Below are 19,072 nucleotides of genomic sequence, written 5' to 3' on the forward strand. Positions count from 1 at the left end.
TATTTTTCTGAATCATTATTAAAACTAAGACAAAAACTTGTATGAGATGGTTTTACGGGTCGTATTTTGTGAGACGGATTTCTTATTTGGGTCATCCATGAAAATTATTATTTTTATGCCAAGAATATTATTTTTCACTGTGAATATCGGTATAATTGACACGTCTCACATATAAAAATTCATGAAATCGTTTTAAAAAAAACTACTATAAAGCTAAAACGAGTAAAATTTGTTTTAGTAGCATGGGAAAGTTCAGTTTAAATTCCGATGTAAGTACAAATATGAGTTTTTATTTATAAAATTTAACTAAAAGAAATTATGTCCTAATTAAATAATATAAAATAATCATGTATAAAATAATATAATATTAAACACAAGGCACCAGTGCTGGATCATTTATAATTTGTTATTTCCCGTCGTGTAACAGATGAATCTGATCCCATAGATGTCGAGATTGTTCCAACAGAACCGATCGATGGTGAAGAAAGTTCAGGGAACCATTTTGAAAAGCATGTTCAAAATAATTTGTTATTTCCCTTTTCTAATTCAAGCATCTATTTTAAATAAAATTAAACTACTGATATTTTTATTGATTGATGATAAACGTCGATTTTCTTCAGCTTCCAACATTAATCATAGATTCTGCTCTTAATTAAAATCCACTTTCCAAGTGAAATTAAATTCCTACTGACGAGCAATTTTTAACTTGCACAGTTGCACGAGTTTGTAGCAACGTTCCCGTTCCACATCTGCATCTTTCATTTATTAAGAAATATGGATAGATAATTATCATGCTTTGAATTTATCAGTATGTTTCATAAGTTGCAGAAGAATAATATTATAAACCTTGGATCAGAGTCGCAGTTATTAAAGGACATATTGATTGAACCCGAAACTGGAGAACAAACAAACACTCACGCTGCACCACCATGCAAAACTCTACCACGTAAAAATTACACACACGATAGTATGCATAAATTCTACGTACTTACTACACGCATCCAAATCACCTCCTCTAAAAAACCAGCAAACCAGATAAATGACAGCCATTTCGCAGGGACAGAAGCACAACTTTATTCTGGAGGCATGATGGCAACGTGGGCTATATTTTGACTACTTCAGTTCAGGCAGCATTCATGCGGCACTTCTCACGCATTTGCATTCCGCACATTTGTGGAAGATTCTCCATCATTTCCCTCATCTCTTGCATTTCTTCCCTTTTGGATCCCATTTCTTGTTTCTGCTCCCTCCACATCATTTTCATGGCTTCGCACCTGCATGGAGAGCTGATCTGCTCCAGCTGCTGGCAGCACTCTTGGAGGTGCTCACCTTGGCCCCGCATTGGATTGCTCAAAGCGGTCCTCAGGAAGGAGGCATCCAAGTACCGTCCTCCCATTTTTTCCATCCACATCTGGCAGTGGCGCAGCCTCTGCTGTTGCTGGTATTCCTGCATGCATGATTCTCCCCCGCCACGTGGGTTCTCCTCGTCAACCATTGTGGTAGTCACCACCGTGGTGTAGGTGGTGGCGCTGGCCACGGCGAGAAGAGCAGCGAAGAGAGCCGCGAAAGCGATTAGTACTTTAGCCATGACTAGCAGTGATCTGAGTTCCCTTAGTTGCTGATTGATACTGAATTATGCTTGGTGTGAGGGAATTGAAGGGGGCGAGGGTTATATTTGTAGTGGAGTAAAGCGTTTGGATGGCGAGAACGTGGAATATGAGTAACATGCAAACCGGGAACAGGTCGGAGAGGTGGCATCACCTTTGGAATCGAGCTTCCACGTGTGTAAATTCATGCAAATGCCTAGGGAGTTGGTTCTAGACGTTATAGAAATTAGCATAGTTTAATCAAATCAACCTGAAACTATGGAGCCGATTTGGCAGTATCTGATTGTAACTTGGGAAAATAAAATTTATATATATTTTTACTTATATTAATATTAAATATTAAAAGATATACAAATGTCACATATATCATGTTCAATTTTTATTTTTTTTTAAAGTCCATGCTACTTCTCATGAAAGTAGAGGGGATGGAATGATGTGACCTGCATCCCCCATTAAACCCCCTCGCCACACCAGTTGGGGATCTTCTCTTTCTTGCCAGACCCTGTTTGTTTATGGAGTGTGAAGACTGGATCTTGCGTTTGAATCGAGCAAAATCTGCGGTTTTTAGTGAGAAATTTTATCTCGTGGGCTATGTTGTGTAGTGTGTGATTGGTTTCTTTTAGCCTCAAATACTGGGCTAGTTCTGCAGTCTTTGATGGTTGGCTTTAAATATCTTTTCCAGTGTGGTTGAATACTTTCTTCGGATTTGTGGTGTTGGATTATTTTTTATTCTGATGGGCCCATTGAAATTTGATAGAAAATAATTTCCGCTATTAAGGTTCTTTAATGTTAAAGCCTAAAGGTCCTTAAATCACGACAGGTCAGTTATTTTGTGCACAGAATTTGGAAGGAAAATCATGTGAATAACTGGATATCCTTTCAACCAGTTTCTTTTGTTTGAAAGTAAATATCCCGTGTGAATTTACATCCACCAGCTAATGGTTGCATTCAATTCGATCTATCCCAAATTTGCAGCTACTGTTCATGGTTTTTTCAGTCCGTGTTTCAATGTAGCGTTTGCTGTGGCAAATAAATCTGTATTTGTTTTCCTCATTCGATGCGAGTCCATCTAGCCAAGAACGCTGGTTTATAAGCGAAACTATGCGGCGTGCAGCTGTTGATTAATTAAGAAATATGGCTAGATAGTACATTATCATGCTTTTATTTATCACTATGTTTCATAAGTTGAAGAGGAATAATTATAAACCTTGGATTAGAGTCGCAGTTAGTAAAAGGGCATATTTATTGAACCCGAAACCGGAGAACATACACTCACGCTGCACCACCATGCAAAACTCTACCACGTAAAAATTACACACACGATAGTATGCATAAATTCTACGTGCTTATTACATGCATCCAAACCACCACCTCTCGTAAACTAGCAAACCAGATAAATGGCTGCCAATTCGCAGGGACAGAATCACCACTTTATTCTCGAGGCATGAGGGCAACGTGGGCTATATCGACTACTTCAGTTCAGGCAGCATTCATGCGGCACTTCTCACGCATTTGCATTCCGCACATTTGTGGAAGGTTCTCCATCATTTCCCTCATCTCTTGCATTTCTTCCCTTTTGGATCCCATTTCTTGTTTCTGCTCCCTCCACATCATTTTCATGGCTTCGCACCTGCATGGAGAGCTGATCTGCTCCAGCTGCTGGCAGCACTCTTGAAGGTGCTCGCCTTGTCCCCGCATTGGATTGCTCACAGCAGTCCTCAGGAAGGAGGCATCCAAGTACCGTCCTCCCATTTTTTGCATCCACATCTGGCAGTGGCGCAGCCTCTGCTGTTGCTGGTATTCCTGCATGCATGATTCTTCCCCGCCACGTGGGTTCTCCTCGTCAACCATTGTGGTAGTCACCACCGTGGTGTAGGTGGTGGCGCTGGCCACGGCGAGAAGAGCAGCGAAGAGAGCCGCGAAAACGATTACTTTAGCCATGACTAGCAGTGATCTGAGTTCCCTTAGTTGCTGATTGATACTGAATTATGCTTGGTGTGAGGGAATTGAAGGGGGCGAGGGTTGTATTTATAGTGGAGTAAAGCGTTTGCATTGCGAGAACGTGGAATATGAGTAACATGCAAACCGGGAACAGGTCGGAGAGGTGGCATCACCATTGGAATCGAGCTTCCACGTGTGTAAATTCATGCAAATGCCTAGACACATGGTTCCATACATCATACAAATTTTCACGACTTAATCAATTAATCAAGCTGAAACTATTGAAACTATGGAGCCAATTTGGCATTATCTGATTGTAACTTGGGAAATAAAATTTAAAACGTTCTGAGAATAAATGTATATATATATATATATATATATATTTAGTTATATTAAATATTGAAAGATATCAACTAATGTCACATGTTGTTCAATTTATTAAATCATTATCTGGTTTATAAAATCGTAACGTAAGTCAGTTAAACGAGATTTGGTCTATGATGTCGGCGATGTAAATATAGCACACACATTATATATTACGAAGATTGGGAAAATTGTAATTTTTGTTACGTAAAATCTTTTGGGTTTAGTCATGTTTTTGTTAAAGTTTAATTTTATTAAGTGATTTGAATTTATTTTTTTTGGGTTCATTTTTTTGCTTGAAACACTAAATATCAAATGTGATTTATTTGACATAGATTGTGGTGACAAGAACAAACCTCGTGTTACTCAAATTAAAATCCATCCCATCAAAAATAGGAAAAATAAAGTAAAATGACCTCTGACACTTCACAATGCAAAGAAAAAAGTTTATCGTTTTCTTTTATTTTTTTATATTTTAACATGTGTAACATATATTTTATTTTCCTCACACGATTCACAAAAAAAGTATCGATATCAAATAAACAATATATGATAAATTTAGTGGTTATTTAAAAAAAATTCGTATAACAATAAGTAATAAGTTATTCCTATTATTATTGTATTGTATATAAAGGGTTTTGAGAAGACCCAAGCATGTTTGGAGAACATTAGACAGAAACAAACCTCGCGAAAATAAAAATCACTTTATCATCAAAACGTCAACTTTTATACACAAGATTCTGAAAATGTAACACAAATTTTCTTTATTAACTCATTAATCAATTCTTAGATGGGCCTCTACAATGTAGATTCATATATGGCTCAAATTGGTTTCACACGAACTCGATCGGTTCATCTGTAATTCCAATGAACACCAACCAAATAAGGCAGTTCTATCGTGAATGTTCTCAAAAGCAACGAACGTAAACCACACACAATCATTGCTGTCTGTCCACAAAGATACTCAGTGAACAATGAAAAAAAGTCCTCAAACTTATCTAAGTGTAGCTAGCTAGAGAACTGACTGATCTCACAAGTAGATTTATACAGCAACCATCGATTGATCTGTGGGGAACAAATACAACATGATAACAAGATGATATCTTTAGGGACAGAAAAGTGCAGTCTTCAAGAATCTTCAAGCTTTTTGCACAGAAAAACCAATAATGAATTCCTTGATTTCATCGCTGGCTGCTCTATCCAGTGCAGTTCGATCCTGTGCATCCTTGATGGTGTAATCAGCTCCAGCACGCATCAACTCTTCGATCTTCGGTTTATCACCTTCTGAAGCAGCCATCAATAACAAAATATCGACGGGGTGGATGTTCTGGTTCAACAGAGCCTCCATTTTGTCGTATGAACCCTCCACAGCTAACATGCCCATATAGTTGAAGTACTGCTCAAAAGTTCAAATCGACAGCATCAACTTCAAAATTTATACTGGATAGGCTTCAACAACATATTTTATTGCCCCGTTCTCAATCATAACATTCACATGAATCCTCACCTTCAAAATTACTATAACAGTATTCAAACTAAAGCATCTAAATTTCTTGCTTACGATTCTGTGGCATCATCCAAACAATCCAATTGGTGTTGATTCGTAGTGCAAGTAAATATTCAACAATCGAAAACTACCTGGTAGATTAATTCGAGCTACACTGCAGCTTCAACCTTGAAATGAATATCTAATTGCTGTATTCAGTAAATATTCAATCATTTGAAAACTACCTTCTACGTTTCACTAATCCTTTTTTTATTATTCAATACCTTTCGAGTGCAAGTAATGTATGCTAATCCCGTACTGACTTAAATAAGATCACCATAATCATACTTTCGCAAGCTTCTCCCACGAAAATCATGGCGAAACAGAGGAGTACTAATTTTCTGCTGAATTTTTCTAAAACTAAAATCTTTGCCCCCAAATCCACCTCCGAATTGCGAGGTCCATCACCTACACCAAAGTATTCAACTTCCATTTTCGGTGCTCTAAAAATTTCTGCATCTGGGAAATAATCAGATATCGAGTATAAAAAATTAGGCAGTACTCAATGCCGATCTTTTCAAATTATGTTTTCCCAAAGGACGAAAAAGAACCGTGTCCGTAAACTCAGCCGACATATAAAACCACATTCATCGCCATAGAAGAACACAGGAAGAAGCGCATGAAACAATTGCCAACAATTAAAGCGTAAGCAAGCACAAAATCAGCAGAGATATACTACACCTGTTCAACATCGTCGCGGTCGAAATCATCGCGGGACTGACTACCGTAAATGCCGGCACCTTCGGCATCAACTCCATTCTTCCCGAACTTGAACCAGCAGGTGGTTCTCGAACCGCAGCTGGGTCCCAGTTTTCTTGTGGTTCTGCACCATCCAAGACTATTTCCACCTTTCGCACAACCCAGAAATGGACAAATCCGCTGCAGGGGAGGTACAACAGCAGACCCACTTGAAGAAGAACCTACAGATTTAGAGGAGAATTTTGGTTGGAGAGAAAGTGGAAATGTTGACGCCATTGGCGATGGTTTCAGATTCTCACCGACTCTGAAAACCAACGGTTCAAATCATCTAATATGAGACTGAAGGATTGGAATTTAACAAATTCTAATTTTCTTGATTTAGGATGCTATTAAATAACTGGGCTTTACTTTTGTGGAAATCCCGTGTATTATTCTTGGCCCAAGTCTTACTCTCAACGGGCCGAATACCGTAAAATTTGAATTTGGTTTGTTTATCTTAACGAACCTCATTAAACGAGCTCAAACGAACTTTTATCGAATCGAGTTTCGAATAAAATAGTTTGGTTCATTTACATCTCTATCCATATATGATAAATCTAATGGATGCTTTATTTTGATTCTTTTCTTTTAAAAATTTTAAAATAGTGTTATATTTTTTTATGCTCGTCTTCTTCTTTTATGCACGTCTTCTTTAAAGATAAGCGTGTGGATCTAAAAGGAAAACAGCTAACTATTGGTTGTAATAAAGAAATCATTTAGGCTATTTTAGAGGCTTAAAAAATATTTTAATTTTCATCACATATAATTTAGTAAAACGATAATACAATTGATTTTTAAGTAAAGATATGCGATTGATCATTCAATTGATATCAAAGAAAAGATAAAGTGTTCGATTCTCAAGTAGTGTAATTATTGATTGAGATTGAAATTATATTCTAATAATTGCTCATTCTGAAATAGCAATCGATACGTGTCATTTGAATTGTTATATTGTTTTAAAAAATTCAAGTTAAATCGTATCAGCTATAACTTTTAGTAATACGTAAATATACTATCTTATATATATATATATATATATATATATATATAATGTATCAGTAATACAATTTTTTTTATTACCTAATTAAAGAGAGAAGAAGACTCGAGCTTGAGCCATTTACAAAAGAAGATGACCATTGAGCTAATTATCCGGTCTCATCAGCAGTACATTTATAACCATAGCGAAAATAAACAACAATAATATTCACATCGAATTGACAGGTAATTGGACTTACTAGTGTTGGTGGCTCATCAAAATACCGTGACACCCATTAATCTGATGGGGCTTGCAAACCTATTGCGAAAGGGGGTGGATTCAACAACACCTCAATAATATTTTCCATGGGACTTGGACTTTTGTGTGTATGGGATGGAGACAAGTACATGCAACCGATATGTGCCACTTACTAACGGATTTGGGACGATTTCGGAACCGATAAGATCGAACCGATTCTCGTTTCGAGTTTAATGGGTCGATTTTAAGAGTCGAATGACACATTAAGCACACCTGTTGTTCCTTGACCATATGTTAAATTATATTCTTGGAAAAATCAATTTTGAGCCCTTAAATTCAAATTCACATGTGCATTCTTCTGATTACGTGCTCAAATTATTCAACTACAACATGCCCAATTTACTACATTCATCTATACTCTACTCTAATAAAGAAATACCATCCTAATGGAATCAGACTGAATTTGTACATATTTTCCCAGTTCTTGCAAAACAGAAGGTAGAAAAAAATAAGAGAAAATAATTATATATGTAAATTAAAGAAAATTGGATTACTTGGAATGAAAATGGGGGATTTGACCAACTATGGGTCACAGATCTATCTAATGGAGCTTTCCAGGACGCTTGCTACTCTCATTTTTGCTTTCGATTTTAGTGACCACCATTGATAACAATCTCTTACTTCCTTGATTCTCACTCTTCCCTCCAGTTATCTTGCATTTTCAATTCAAAAAGATTTCGAATTTACCTCATTACCCATCTTCCCGTTCCTCCCAAATTAAAAAAATCTTGTATTTTTGGCGGCGTTTGGTTATTCTTGCGCTGCAAAAATTGAAAAATGAGCTCGCAAAGATCTTCAAAACCCACGAAACCTCCCAACCAAACAGCGCCTTCGAGATCTTCACCCGCTTCTTCCTCGTCTTCTCTGTCCTCCCATTTGGCCATGGTTGAATTGAAGCAGAGAATCCTTACTTGCCTCTCTAAACTAGCCGACCGAGACACCCACCAGATCGCTGTGGAAGATCTCGAGAAGATCATCAATGGACTCTCAAGCGACGGCATTTCAATGCTACTTAACTGCCTTTACGACGCCTCCAACGACCCCAAGCCTGCTGTCAAGAAGGAAGGTATCCGACTCCTCGCCGTGCTATGTGCCGTCCACACCGACCCCGCCGCGACCCACCTCACCAAAATCATTGCCCACATCGTGAAGAAGCTCAAGGACACTGATTCACAGGTCAGGGACACGTGTCGTGATGCCATTGGCTCTCTTGCGGGGTTGTACCTGAAGGGCGGTAATGGTGGGGACGGAGTTGTTTCTCTGTTTGTGAAGCCTTTGTTTGAAGTGATGAGTGAGAGTAACAAGACTGCCCAAGGCGCCGCTGCTGTGTGTTTGGCTAAAATGATTGAATGCTCCGCTGACCCGCCTTTGGTTACGTTCCAGAAACTTTGTCCTAGGGTTTGCAAGCACTTGAATAGTCTGAATTTCTTGGCTAAAGCTTCACTATTGCAAGTGGTTTCAAGTTTGTCCCAGGTTTGGTTTGGTTTGGTCCCCAATGATGATGCTTTATGTTATCTATTTAGTTGACGTTTGATATCTTATCTAATTCGCCTTTTGAATTCATTACCACTTGGAAACTTTGTTTTTTATATCAATCGAGATTTATGAGACAAGCTAGCTGAAGTTTTATTGTATCTTAAGCTATATTTGATTATTTATTCTACCTTTTGTTATATGTTTGATAACACCATAGTGAGAGCTATATTTGATGATTTATTCTACCTTTTGTTATATATTTGATAACACCATAGTGAGAGACTTGATCTATCAAAAGCTACATTTGATGATCTATTGTAATGTATTTGATAATTGATAACACCATAGTGAGAGACACAGATCGGTGGAATATGGAATATTTGGTATACTGGTTTTCACTATTTTACTTTGTGCTTACATATTTGAGGCAAAACTCCTAGTGTGATGAAATTGTACTAGACGACGCTGTATCACATTGCTTTAACAAATCACTGAAGCCAGGATAATTTTGATATGCGCTGGAATCCATTTTTCTCTATGTTTTATTTGTATCTATGTGGTTTCCCAATGTTTTGCTGTATTGAAGCATGTACGCCAAAGAAACTAATAATTTGGTCGGTACTGAAACTGGCTACTCGGCAGTCGCCACCCTTATCTAAGTCAACAAGGATTCAAAATTGTCATCATATTACTTTACAGATCTGGCATCTTATTATACACTAGGAGATTGAGATTCATGTGGTTGAATTTCAATGAGCAATATTTATTCTACTCATTGTGGTCTAGTCTCTTAAGGATATTCCTTTTCTGGATTTCTGCAATCCTGGACAATAGCACGAAGACATTAGTTAGTGTTCTTCTGTGGTGATACTATACATGTTCTTCATGTTGTTGCAGGTTGGATCAATCACACCTCAAAGTTTAGAATCCTTGCTGCCAAGCATTCATGAGTGTCTTGGCAGTTCAGATTGGACCACTAGAAAGGCTGCAGCTGAGGCGTTAATTTCCTTATCTTCCAATACGAGTTACATAACACCGGAAGGAGCCGCTTCCACATTGAATGTGCTCGAGTCTTGTCGATTTGACAAGGTATGCATCAAATAGTGTTATATCCACCCAAACCATTTTACATCAAAACAGTATGATATCTTCCCGAACCATCTTAGAGTTTTGTCTTGTATGAATTTCTGGCATCGATGCAAAGATATTAGTTTGTATGACAGTTGGGTAAGGTATATTTTCATATGTGATCCTCCACTTCTGATATGGTGTTTGATTCCTTAAATGGTGATTTTAGCTGGGAAGTGTGTTGATTCGAGGATGTATTACTTCTCGTATCATGGGTAACCTAACCAACTAATACAATGTGAATTTTTCCTCAGATTAAACCCGCAAGAGAGAGTATAACAGAGGCTTTGCAGATATTGAAGAAAATTGCTGGAAAAGGAGATGGATCTTCAGATGATAATAAAACTTCATCTCATGGTAGGCATATGATTAAAAACTTCATCATTCATTCAGTTAGAATTTTTTTCTTTACATGTTTCATATTAAAATGCTCAATATTCAGAGGGTGATGCTACGGACCCATCAGATAGAAACGATCTTCCAAGTCACGGTGATAAAGGAAGTAAAAATTCTATAAAGGATCCATCCAGCGGATTGTCCCCTACTGATTCTAGTTCTAAAGGCAAGGGAAACTACATTTCTGACAAGACTGTAGGGATGCTAAAGAAGAAAGCACCAGCATTGACCGACAAAGAACTGAACCCTGAATTCTTCCATAATCTAGAAACTAGAGGTTCAGGTGAGTTACCTGTAGAAGTGATTGTCCCTCGCCGATGTATTAAAGTTTTAAGTTCACAAAATGAGGAAGAGTCAGAATCGAATGATACAGATCTGAATGGGAATGCTAGGCTTAACTTACAGGCTGGTGATATCAGAGGGAAATATGGAAGCATGGAAAGGGGCATTGCTGGTGAGCGCGGTAATTCTTCTCATCAGCGAGAGTCATCCAACATTTATCCTGATTTTTCTAGAAATCCAGGTCAATCTGAGGGATTTATGAGTTCTAAAGGAAATTGGTTGGTAATTCAGAGACAATTGTTACAACTGGAGAGGCAACAGGGTCATCTAATGAATATGTTGCAGGTTCTTTTATTTTATTTGCAGTTAGATCTTGATTCCCGAATCGGCATTAATGAATGTTTTTTTCCGTCGTAGGATTTTATGGGCAGCTCTCATGATAGCATGGTAACCCTAGAAAACAGAGTACGGGGTATTGAGAGAGTTGTTGAAGACATGGCACGAGAGTTGTCTGTATCATCAGGCAGAAGGGGCAGTAGTTCTATGGTAGGATTTGAGGAATCTTCAAATAGGCCTCTCAGCAGATACAATGGCTTTCCTGACTATTCCAGTGGCAAACTTGGAAGAGTTAACGATGGGCGCAGTCACTTTGGGGAGAGGTTTACTGCATTTGATAATGTTTCTTCAGGACTGAAAGGTAGGGGCTCTTCTTGGAGATCTGATGTATCAGATTCTTGGGACTTTCCCGCATATGGTAAAAATAGCCAAATTGGCTCAAGGAGAGCCGCTGGTGGTGGTCCGACAGATTTTAGAATTTCTAAAACAGACAATGGGGCTGATCAGCCTGGTAGCCGGATAGCTTGGGAAAACGGAGCAGGGCCTATTAGATTTGGTGAAGGACCTTCCGCAAGAAGTGTTTGGCAAGCTTCAAAGGATGAAGCAACCTTGGAAGCTATTCGAGTAGCTGGTGAGGACAATGGAGTTACACGTAGTGCTCGAGTGGCTATACCAGAAATGACAGCTGAAGCACTAGGAGATGATGACCCAGTTCAAGAACGTGATCCAATTTGGACGTCTTGGAGCAATGCAATGGATGCTCTTCTCGTCGGTGATATGGATTCTGCTTTTGTCGATGTTTTGTCTACTGGAGATGACCTCTTGCTAGCAAAACTCATGGACAAATCAGGTCCTGTAATTGACCAACTTTCAAATGAGGTGGCCAGTGAAGTTCTGCATGCTGTTGCACAGTTTCTGTTGGAGCAGAACTTGTTTGATATGTGCTTATATTGGATTCAACAGGTATAACTGTTGTTTCAATGCCGGTATTTAATATTTTTGGTCTTTTCATATGATTTGATTTGTTCAGTGTTAAAAGGATAAGTCTATTGATTCTGTTCCGCTTCCTGTACTTAGTTGGCAGACATTGTCTTGGAAGATGGTCAAGATGTTCCTGGCATTCCGATTGAAGTAAAAATGAAAATTTTACAGAATTTGCAAGACTGTTCTTCAATAGATCTGCCTGAGGACTGGGAAGGCCCGTCAACAGACCAATTGTTACTGCAGTTGGCATCTGCCTGGGAAATTGATCTGCGAAATTTGAATAAATAGCTGACATAATTCCTTTTTGCTTGACGATTTGTCCGGTGGTGACGTTTGATACACTTATTATATTTCACCCTGGTTCAAATGCCTGAGGGAGTGCATTGTTAAATACTGCAGTCGCATCAATCTTGAAATGGATGTAGAGAGTTTTGCTAGAGTGCATTTTTTGTTTTTACAGAATCTCCGAGATATCAACAGAATTGTGTGCTGATGACTTCGATCTTTTTTTATTATTATTATTTTCATTCAATCAATTTCACCAACATTGTACCTTATTTTTTAAGTATCTCTTTAGACAGGAATCCCTTAATTCAAATAATTGGAAAAGTTAGGTTATCCTACCCTGTCTAATTATTACACTACGCATAAGCTCACTCACCATGCTCAATCCCATCCAACTCATCCAATCTATCCGAATTGACCCTCCTAATATAGAGCTCTCACAAATTAATGTCAAATCGTGAAAACAATATGCTTCTGAAAAGGAGAATTAACCCAAAGTTATGCTTTGATTTAGGATTTTAGGACAAGTTGAATAAAAAATTGGAGAGTTAGGCCGAAAATAGTTTTTTTTTTTTTTTTAAGAAAAACAAATTCTAGCCGAGTTTTCCGAGGTATCATTTGTCCTGTCAAGATAAAAATTTAAATTTATTAAGAAATAATGGATTAAAATCCATTAATTTCATATTTTCCACCAAAATTGATTACACAATTTCAGTGCACATTATTTGAAAATCCATCTTTAAATTATCCCACAAAAAAAAATCAATCAGCACAAGCTAATATTTGAAATCGCACTTCTTCCAGAAGATAAAATAAACGAATTTCTTGAAATCCAAAAGAAACCTGGAATTTGAGGGGGGGTGGGGGGGTGGTGGAGAAGAGAATCCCTCGGAATAATAATATCATCATAGAAATCAGGCCACTACTTTCGATTTATCATGACGTTCTTCACAGGGATTTTCGAAAAGATAAATTTCACGGAATCGCTTAACCCTAATTGAGCGGCGATTTGGGGTTGGAAGATGTACATATACACGAGGATAATGGGCCGGGTAGTTACATATCACATGGTGGGCTTCACACTTTGTTAATTAGTGGGCCTCCTATAAATGGAAGTATTTTTTTGAAATATATTTTTGGAGAAAGTTATTTATCCAAAAAATCCCAAAATTCTACCTTAAAATCCAGTTACAATTTCAGTTAATTATATTACTTTAGATGCTGAAATTCATCAATCGATTACCTAGCTGATTTTTTGCCATCACAGTTTCAGAATGCGGCGAAGACCCGGAATCGGTGGTCTGCAGAACGCCGCCGCGGCCAGGGTTCGCCACCTCTCTCTGTCTATGTTGATACGTTGTTCGTATCGTATATATTTTGTTGTGATTTTGTGTTGTGATTTAAAAGGATCAATATCGACTTCTGGGAGAAAATGTGGCGAAACTGCGAACCGATCTAATGAAAGACCAGCTCGCTACTTTTCGTTCTCAGCTTGAGGACTTTGCTCGCAAGCACAAGGTACTCGTATTGTTTTATCAAGGCATAATTGATCTTTAGCTTGTCCTGCCGGTTTGACTTTTGCATCTTGCTTATCTGAAAGATAATGGGAGGTTTGTTAAACAATTAATCTGGTTTCAAATATCAAGCTGTAGTGTTGCCGTTGTCTCGGCAAAAGCTGCAAGGATGTAGGCGTCGAAATGTCTATACTGAAAAATATGAAGATGTTAAAAAAATAAGCGAAATCTATTTCTTGGTATTTTAGTTTTCGAAAAACGGGATGAAATTAAGATTAGGCCAATACATTTTTTTATAATTATTTTCTTATATAAGATTTGTATTTCCTCATTTGAGCAGAATGACATCCGCAAGAATCCAACTTTTCGATCTCAGTTTCATGAGATGTGTGCTAAAGTAGGAGTGGATCCTCTGGCCTCTAACAAGGGTTTTTGGGCTGAGTTGTTGGGGATTGGTGACTTTTACTACGAACTTGGTCGGTACCAGCAGCCTTTTTACATGTGTTTTCACTTGTGCAATCCACCAATTGCTACATTTGATTTTGATATGCTAGTCATAATTCATCAAGATGTCAACTTGTATATTACTCACTCATTTGCACAATCCACTAATTGCTACATTTGATATTGTGTCAATTGGAAATTCACTCCCTTCTTTGTTTCCATCTATCTACCTTATCATTTCCTTCTACTCGAATTTTAAGATTTCAAGTGTTAGTTATGTATTTATTTACATGATCTTTCCTCAGTTGGAATAGTTTATTTGAATTAATGAGGCTACACTTCATCTTAAATTACTTCACTTGTATTAACTTAATTAGGCTACACTTAATCTGAACACTTTGTACCTATCTGCTTGATGGAAATTTTATAGCTCATGTTGTCAGTACGTTTACATGTCGTAGAATGTACATCTTATTAGAATATTATTTGGGACAAACTTCTTAACAATATTAAGGAAGCATTAATTTTACATCGGTGAACGCCGTATTTTGGCATGTACCATGTGTTATAATTCATTTTCATACTTTGCAGCGAAAGTTTACGTTTGGAAATGTTTAGTTGCTTCCTGTTTCCTTTTTGTTTCTGTATTGTTTGTCTGATCCATACTTCTATACTTTGGAATTTGGTATTTTCTCTACTTATGTCTGACCCGAAACTAATCTATTTATCTAGTCAGGTGTGCAAATTGTTGATATTTGTCTGGCCACTAGACCTCTCAATGGTGGTTTGATCAGCTTGGAAGAATTATGCAATGTGTTAGGTCAAAGAAGGAAGAGTGCTCGTGAGGCTATTTCTCAGGATGACTGTTTGCGAGCAATTAGTAAACTGAAGGTAATGTAGAGCTTTTCCAGTATATCATAAAAATAAAGCTTAAAGTTTTTGTAGTCTGATGTGTTGCGAGTTTGTCATGATACTTCAAGATTTGCATATTCTAATGTACAACTACTTGAGACTAAAATCTTTTTCCCAAATTTTAGTTGGAGGATGCAACAGTTGTAAAATATTTGATGAGATTTGGATCATTTGATGAGCTCACAAATTGGATAGAGGTTGAATCTTTGAATTAATGAGTATTGTGTCATTATCCTGACTTGGGCGGAGGAGAGAATGTTGAGATTTCTTGCCTTAATGTTGCCCTAATAAAGTATTTATTCGTGCTGTGTAGTCAAACATTCCTCCCCCTGGATCACAAGTTTGTTCTATTAATTGCTAAGATTGTTCCTGTCTTTATTGCATGTATTAATTATGTAGGTTTTCGGCAATCACTGGTGATACCTTATACTCTCTCTCTCTCTCTCACACACACACACACGCAGAGACCTTTTAATTTAACATCTAATATCACTTGCATTTGGACCGTGTTGTTCACAGACAACTCTATTGTGTTTCCAGGTACTTGGTAATGGTTTTGAGGTGATATCTCTGGGTAAAAAGAAGCTTGTTAGGTCTGTTCCTACAGAGCTGAATAAGGACCACAATGAAATTTTAGAGCTTGCTCAGGTTTCTTCATGTCTATACATTATTTCCCACGTCCGAACTCTTGAATGTGATTGCTCACATTCACACATCTTAATGTTTTCACATTTTATTGGAGGAAAAAATTATCTAATTGCTCCATTAAAACTGGAACGATCTTGAAGCAGTTTTATTTATTTGCTTTCTATTATCAATGTTGCAATTTGTGCTTCTCTCTGGAATTGAATATGTATCACAACAGTGTTATCCAAATAAATAACTGATGAACTTCAGATCATTGTTTGACTATTGATACTAGACAAGACAAAATTTGGGACAGATTCTAAGCATTGTTTTTGAGACATAGAACTTGGATGCATGTGATAAATTCTCATATTCAAAACAGGCCCATCATTAACCCAGCGAAGTCTGGAGGTGCCCATAACACCAACCTTCACCGTGTCAATGTAGGATGGAACCTATAATTGGATTTAAGTTGGCGGATATCTGTAGGTCCTCAAAATAAGGAGGAGTTATTTTAGGAGTTCGAGGGGTCATTGCACCAATTGGCTGTACCCTCCTTACCCGTCAGCCTCCTCTTCATAATGATGCAATTTGTTTAGCAATATCCTCTTCTTGGAATGACATTTATATCATAAATATTACCTCGAAACTTTTCTATGTTCTTAAAATGATTAGTTACCTTGGTTGGTTTGTTCATTTTAGGGTCTAGGCTATGTGACTGTTGACGAAGTACAAAGACGACTCTCTTGGTCATCTGGACGTGCAACGGATGCCCTTGAAACTTTACTAGAAGTAAGTGATATCTTCTACCTCGATATGCTTTAGAATTTGAACTGAGTGTAAATTGATTCAGTTTGGTAATACAGGAAGGTCTTGCTATGATTGATGATGGTCACAAGGATGGTAGACGTAGATATTGGTTTCCCTGTGTATCATCAGTATCTTCCTATGCAGTAATGGATGCTGTCTAATGTTTCTTCGTCTTCTTATGGACCTTTGAGTGTTGCATTGTGTATAAAATTTGTGTCAGGCAAAATTATTTTGGGCGTCTTGTTCCTGTCAAAAAATTAAAAAGTGATATTCTTGTGAGTGATAGTCTTGTGACCTTTAGTCAACCATTCGGAATTGGGTTTATTGAGATGATGGGATATGCCTCCATATCCTTCTGCTGCTTTAGAATGATTCGTGGGGAATATTCAGCATGATAAAATGTTTAGACTTGTCTTGTGGCCCGACATAACAGGAACATTTGAATGGCGTTGTAGTGTGTACCGTTTGGAGATTTTGATGTGAAAATAAATGTATACTATATCGTGTGAAACAAACTAATATAGATTTGTGAGATTCCATCTACATGTACAATTTTGTGGCCTGCGACAGATTATTTGTGTATAAAATAAAATTTGATTATTATTATTATTATTTATTTGGTGTGCTGGAGAGGTTCCCTCTTCATACATTATCTTTTTTTAGGAGACATGTTATATTTCATTAAACACCAAACATGTGGAGATTTATGGAAGAGCATATATACGATGGATAAAAATCATTATACTTGATAAACTTCTTTTGTGAAAAACCATGAAAAACTAACTTGTGAGCTACCACGTTAGCAGAACTCATACAATGTTGAGTGTGGAATCTCGAAAGTGTAAGTTGTGGGCGAACTGTCGTGTGATAATCCAAGTGATAATTCAAGGCCACTTGTGGTGACCCTGAAATCCTTCAATTTGTGCGCCAAAGACCGGGGTTCCGCTTCCGTAGTTGTCAATGCCCCGGTGGTAGACGCCGGAGGCTAGATCAACAAGCACGTAGCCAATCAAGCCGTCTAATATGGGACCCAGCCAAACGTGGGAGCCCTCAACAACAAATACAGATTTCGCCAGAGAAATCAATACAGTGGTGCAACTTTCTGCTACCCATGAACGTCGAGGCCTCGTAGATTTTAAAGTTGAGTCATTTAGCACTGAGGAGCGGGCTGTGAGATTCGGTTCGAGTTCCGAGTTCCAAGTTACCGGGACGTTGGTGCTTCAGTGGCACCACGACAGAGCAATGATTAGTCTGTTAGGAAGGGATATTCGAGTTCAGATTCTAGCACCATATACAAGAGTTGGATTCCGCTTAAACATAACGATCATTGAAGTAACAATTGCGTGATCGGATATCCCTAACCCAAAAATATATTTTAATGCTTACACTAAAATAGTGTAAGTTTTGCACAAACACAAATTTCATCTTCAACTCATTTACACAAAGTCTTATGCCTAAAAAATTCTCCAAATAATTTTTTTATTTTACATACATTATTTTTATCCTGTCTTTAATATATATTTATAAATATAATGATTAATATTAATATGATATAAAAATATTATATTATTAATAAATATAATTATTATAATATTTAATATTTAAATTGTTAATTTAATTATTTTATATTAATTAAAATTAATACATATAAACTATTAAAATGAGAAATAATTTGAATACATAAAATTCAATTAAATAACATCATGTATTTTATATTTGTACATTGCACCAGATTTGACGCAGGTTCCCTAAGGATGGCTTTCACGCCATTGTGGTGCAGAAGTAGGTCTTTTGTGAGACGATTTCACGAATCTTTATACGTGACGATATTCACAATAAAAAGTAATACTCTTAGCATAAAAATTAATATTTTTTTATGGATGACCCAAACAAGAGATCCGTCTAACAAAATACGACCCGTGAAAACGTCTCACACAAGTTTTCAGGCAGGAGAAAATAACTAAATAAGTGCAACGCCAAATATATGTTTGTACAAATTACAATGGAAAGTGCAGAAATGGAAATCCAATTCACTCCGGACAAGAAGAGTTTTGTATGCCATCAACGACAAACATGAATTAAATTGACTATATCGAGAGTTTTGCCTTTTATATATTACGGCAAATTTATTCAAAAACTAAACAAATATTATAGCACTTTTTTAAAAAAAATATAAAGAAAAAAACTACTTCCTCCGTAAGGATTAGAACAGAATACAATTTCTTGTTACGCACAATTTGGTCAAGAGTTTAATATTTATATATATATATATATATATATATATATCACATATGATATTAAATTAAATATTATAAATCACAAAGTAACTTTTTTATTATTATTTTTACATCACAAAGTACTAAATTGATCACAAAATAGACACGCAACT

General features: G+C 37.0%; 5 protein-coding genes and 1 non-coding gene across 9 annotated transcripts; 2 read left to right on the top strand and 4 right to left on the bottom strand.

The window, feature by feature from the left end:
* Positions 1–864: 864 nt before the first annotated feature.
* Positions 865–1,631, bottom strand: LOC142527362 (2S seed storage protein 1-like). The gene has a single exon (XM_075632140.1). It carries the CDS (start codon positions 1,586–1,588, stop codon positions 1,124–1,126), a length of 465 nt encoding a protein of 154 aa, XP_075488255.1. The 5' UTR covers positions 1,589–1,631; the 3' UTR covers positions 865–1,123.
* A 1,201-nt stretch (positions 1,632–2,832) lies between these two features.
* Positions 2,833–3,620, bottom strand: LOC142527385 (2S seed storage protein 1-like). Its single transcript, XM_075632164.1, has one exon. It carries the CDS (start codon positions 3,546–3,548, stop codon positions 3,087–3,089), a length of 462 nt encoding a protein of 153 aa, XP_075488279.1. The 5' UTR covers positions 3,549–3,620; the 3' UTR covers positions 2,833–3,086.
* Positions 3,621–4,779: 1,159 nt separating this feature from the next.
* Positions 4,780–6,499, bottom strand: LOC142527663 (protein LHCP TRANSLOCATION DEFECT-like). The gene is made up of 2 exons (XM_075632541.1): positions 6,139–6,499; positions 4,780–5,307 (listed from the first exon to the last, which is right to left on the bottom strand). The coding sequence occupies exons 1-2, from the start codon at positions 6,430–6,432 to the stop codon at positions 5,050–5,052; spliced, it is 552 nt and encodes a 183-aa protein (XP_075488656.1). The 5' UTR covers positions 6,433–6,499; the 3' UTR covers positions 4,780–5,049.
* A 1,462-nt stretch (positions 6,500–7,961) lies between these two features.
* Positions 7,962–12,692, top strand: LOC142526633 (microtubule-associated protein TORTIFOLIA1-like). Of its 4 annotated transcripts, XM_075631155.1 has the most exons (8): positions 7,962–8,962; positions 9,863–10,054; positions 10,348–10,450; positions 10,536–10,772; positions 10,863–10,943; positions 11,013–11,116; positions 11,189–12,070; positions 12,185–12,692. In XM_075631155.1, the coding sequence occupies exons 1-8, from the start codon at positions 8,267–8,269 to the stop codon at positions 12,377–12,379; spliced, it is 2,490 nt and encodes an 829-aa protein (XP_075487270.1). In that variant the 5' UTR covers positions 7,962–8,266; the 3' UTR covers positions 12,380–12,692. The 4 variants fall into 4 exon arrangements, with proteins under 4 accessions (XP_075487270.1, XP_075487268.1, XP_075487269.1 ...); XM_075631153.1 differs by having other exon boundaries at positions 10,536–10,943; XM_075631154.1 differs by having other exon boundaries at positions 7,963–8,962; positions 10,863–11,116.
* Positions 12,693–13,258: 566 nt separating this feature from the next.
* On the bottom strand, positions 13,259–13,335 carry LOC142528177 (small nucleolar RNA R21). Its single transcript, XR_012815657.1, has one exon. It is a non-coding gene; the product is annotated as a small nucleolar RNA R21 (small nucleolar RNA).
* Positions 13,336–13,524: 189 nt separating this feature from the next.
* Positions 13,525–17,299, top strand: LOC142527535 (vacuolar protein sorting-associated protein 22 homolog 1). Its single transcript, XM_075632370.1, has 7 exons — positions 13,525–13,701; positions 13,784–13,894; positions 14,231–14,366; positions 15,071–15,225; positions 15,787–15,894; positions 16,576–16,665; positions 16,740–17,299. Exons 1-7 carry the CDS (start codon positions 13,651–13,653, stop codon positions 16,842–16,844), a joined length of 756 nt encoding a protein of 251 aa, XP_075488485.1. The 5' UTR covers positions 13,525–13,650; the 3' UTR covers positions 16,845–17,299.
* The last annotated feature ends 1,773 nt before the right edge of the window (positions 17,300–19,072 follow it).

This window comes from Primulina tabacum, chromosome 15, assembly GCF_025594145.1.
Source record: "Primulina tabacum isolate GXHZ01 chromosome 15, ASM2559414v2, whole genome shotgun sequence".
Taxonomy (NCBI): domain Eukaryota; kingdom Viridiplantae; phylum Streptophyta; class Magnoliopsida; order Lamiales; family Gesneriaceae; genus Primulina; species Primulina tabacum.